The sequence below is a fragment of the Vicia villosa genome, linkage group LG1, assembly GCF_029867415.1.
Source record: "Vicia villosa cultivar HV-30 ecotype Madison, WI linkage group LG1, Vvil1.0, whole genome shotgun sequence".
Lineage (NCBI taxonomy): Eukaryota > Viridiplantae > Streptophyta > Magnoliopsida > Fabales > Fabaceae > Vicia > Vicia villosa.
Window position 1 is genome coordinate 177,315,509 of NC_081180.1, and position 3,546 is coordinate 177,319,054.

The following is a 3,546-nucleotide window of genomic DNA, read 5'->3' on the forward strand; positions in this document are numbered from 1 at the left end:
AAAACTTTAAATGCAGTAATAGGGATTCAAAGCGAGATCACTAATAGTTATATTTCTTCGGTTTTCCAAAAAACCGAGAGAATAGGTTTATTATTTTTTATGGATAAAACATGACGCTCACTTATAGCTATGTTACATCGGTTTTTGACAAAACCGAAGGAAAAGTTTGTTTATTTTCTTAAAAAAATTAAACATGGCGCTCACAGGACCTGTACTCTCGGTTTTTAGCATGTTCGAGGTGAAAGTTTTGTCATAAAAAAGTGTTATTTGTAGTAGTGTAAATAAGACTAATATTTTGAACAACAACAACATGATATCATATCTCATAAAATGATTCACATAAGTACCTTTACTTGAAAAGATTTGTGAAAAATGTAAATAAAGATATGAGTTTGTTACTTGTTTCGTGACATCTTTCTTTCCTTGATTCATACTAGTTTGAGAAGTTAAGTTGAAGTTTGGTAAAGTTAGGATAGGGTTTTGAGAGATTGGGACAAAGCGGGAGAAATTAGGGTTTCACACTTATAGCGCAGCCTGTTCTGAAGTGAATAGTTTGTATACGTAACTATTTCACAACAGTTGTTAAAAATAACCGTGGTGATTTGTCCAGATATTTTACCATGGTTATTAATATGGACCATAGTGACAAGTTTTTAATTTTTATTTAAAATTTAAAAGTAAGGAAACACAACATTTTATTAACGAAAAAAACACAAAAATTATAGATGGTGGGTTTCGAAGCGTGTCACTCTTAACATATCACAACGATTGTTAATTGTGACAGTGGTTATATATAATTGAAAAATAAAAAAATAAAAGACGTCTAATGAATATATATTACCTCGGTTAGTTACGTGGTCATGGTAAAAAATGGTTACGGAAGGATCTTTTTGTAGTAGTGAGTTCTAGTGAGAGAAACTTAGAAAAACAAAGGAAAAAATTCTTAAGGTTTATTGTTCTAAGAATTGACCGATCTTTTGAGACATATAAGATAATTGAGAAACATTTTTAAATACCTTAAATTTATATGATTTATATATTGAGTGAAAAAGAAATTGGAAAAAGAAAATGAAAAACAGTTAAGTAGAAAATATGAAATATTCTTATGAATTTAAAAAACTATTTTCTTGTAATTTTTGTAATCTTTTGAAATATAATAGATCAAAAAGTAATTTTTTTTCAAATATATTACTTTGATCGAAAGTAATCTTGTATTTTTTTTCTCTCAATTTCGACCTTTCAATTTCATAACAACATGTAATAACTTTTTTTAATAACAACTTATTGGTACATATTTACACCCTTACCAAAACTTGAACCATAGTGTATGAAGTAAGATGAGCTCTACTCCCCCTAATATGAAATAGACTCAAAATATATTTCAAAAATAATCATTAAAATACTCTAAAGTACTAGCTATGTGAACTAAGATATAATAAACAATAATATATATACTTCACATAATCAATCTTCAAACTATATGGACCATAATTTTAAAGTCAAAATCTAAAATATACCATGTAGTAAACCGTTTGGACAAGGACAATCTTCATACACATAGAAACATTACATAGTACTATGCTTCATAATTGGTTCCTCTTTCACGAACAATCACAGGTAGACCAAAAGCAAAAGTGGCAGTAAGACCAGGAGAGAATCTAGGACTATCACAACCCAACGTTGTTGTTGTTGTTGTTCTTGATGTTTCCTCCAATTCAATACGAAACTTCCTAAGCAAAGAAATCGCCACACTTTTAAGTTCCATCAAAGCCATTTCTTTCCCAATACAAACCCTCAACCCAGCTTGAAAAATAGGATACTTGAACTGATTTGTAGGTTGAAACACACCATCTCTCAACCACCTTTGAGGCTTAAACTCCAAACAATCTCCCCCCCATAATTCCTCCAACCTACCCATCGCGTAAGGATGATAAGTAACCCTAGTCCCACTTTTCACCCTCGTACCGTCCGGTAAAACATCATCCACCAAACAAAACTTCGAGTCGAATTGAATTGGTGGAAACAATCTCATACTCTCGTACGCTGCAGCTTGCAGATAATGTAACTTGCTAAGCTGTTCGAAATTCGTTACACCTAAAATATTTTCATTTTCATCGTGTCTCCCTATTACTCGTTCAGCTTCTAGTAAAATCTCTTTCTCTACTTCAGGATTTCTTGCTAGTAACCAAAAGAAGCTTGTGAGCGATGAGGCCACGGTGTCGCGACCGGCTAGTAAGAAACTTATGACTATGTCTCTGAGGAACATGTCGTCGTGAATTGTGGTAGTCATGAATCGGGATAACAAGTCTTGATGATGAGAAAAACCCATTTTTCTTTTTTGGTTTATGACAACCTTTGCTAACATGTTAATGATGTTGATGCTTGTCTTCAACTTTTTTTCACTACCTATGTTGAAGAGTCTCTTGATCTTCCAGATTAGTGGAGAAACCACCATGGCTCTCTCTGCTGATAGTTTCGATGCGAGATCGAAAGAGAGAGCGAAATCCGACATGGGAAGTGATTTTTCCAAACACATAGGGTCTAAACCGAAGGAGAATCTGCAGATACTATCAAAAGAGAATCTTTTGAACACGTCTTGCAAATCGAAAACGTGGTTTTGGTTTTGGAGTAGAGGGATGAGACGATGATGGATTTCGTTGTTGACAACTTCGAAAGCGAAGGATCTTATGGAGGTTTTGTTGAGTTCTAAGCTTGCCATCTTCTTCTGAAACTTCCATAGTTCACCATCCACGTTGAAGATGCCACGGCCAAGAAAATCACCGAGGATGGTTGAGAAAGGTTTTCCTTTTGGGTAGTTTTCGAAATTTGTTTTGAGGATGTATTCAAGGTTTTCACAATTTGCGGTTATTGTGTTTCTTAGGACATGTATGTGGATGGTTTTGGTTGGTGATTTTTGTAGGAGGTGAGTATACCAATCACAAAGATTGTTGAAATCTTTTGACCAACTTGAAGTTAGATAAGCTTGGCAAATTTCACAACTACAAAAGAGACTAGTACTATAAAGTTTGTGGAAACATGATGTGAGAGAGGGAAAAATAGTTGTGAAAAAAATTATTAGTATGGAGGAAATGATCAAGGTGGTGATGAGTGGAGAAACTAGAGAGTTATTGGTGGATAAAGATTCTAGTTGATCCATTGATGGAAAATTAAAGATAAGAAGAGAAGAGAAGAGAAGTGAAAACTACTATAGGAAATGGATATGGATTACAAATATATATGAAGTGGAGGAGGGAGTGAGATATATACACTTAGGGTCTAGAGGGGAACAAGACAAAGTGGGGGCATTTTGGATATATATACACATTAATAGTCATATAATTGATTGGATGATTTTCAGATATATAGCACATTCACTATACTAGTATTAATTAATTAATCTTGAAAAAAATAACATATTGATAAGTTACTATTTTCTACTTTATGTTCTCGTTTACATGTCATTTTTTTTTATTTTCTACCTATATTAATATAATTAATAAATTTATTATTTTTAATATTAATATTTCTTTTTTTATAATATCATTA

At 32.6% G+C, this 3,546-nt stretch overlaps 1 protein-coding gene across 1 annotated transcript; it reads right to left on the bottom strand.

Annotated features, from left to right (window-relative positions):
• Positions 1–1,421: 1,421 nt before the first annotated feature.
• Positions 1,422–3,266, bottom strand: LOC131620689 (cytochrome P450 94C1-like). Its single transcript, XM_058891835.1, has one exon. The coding sequence runs from the start codon at positions 3,155–3,157 to the stop codon at positions 1,577–1,579; it is 1,581 nt and encodes a 526-aa protein (XP_058747818.1). The 5' UTR covers positions 3,158–3,266; the 3' UTR covers positions 1,422–1,576.
• Between the last annotated feature and the right edge of the window lie 280 nt (positions 3,267–3,546).

Coding starts and splice junctions, on each gene's coding strand:
- LOC131620689 (XM_058891835.1), bottom strand. CDS start 3,157: ATGGATCAACTAGAATCTTTATCCACCAATAACTCTCTAGTTTCTCCA.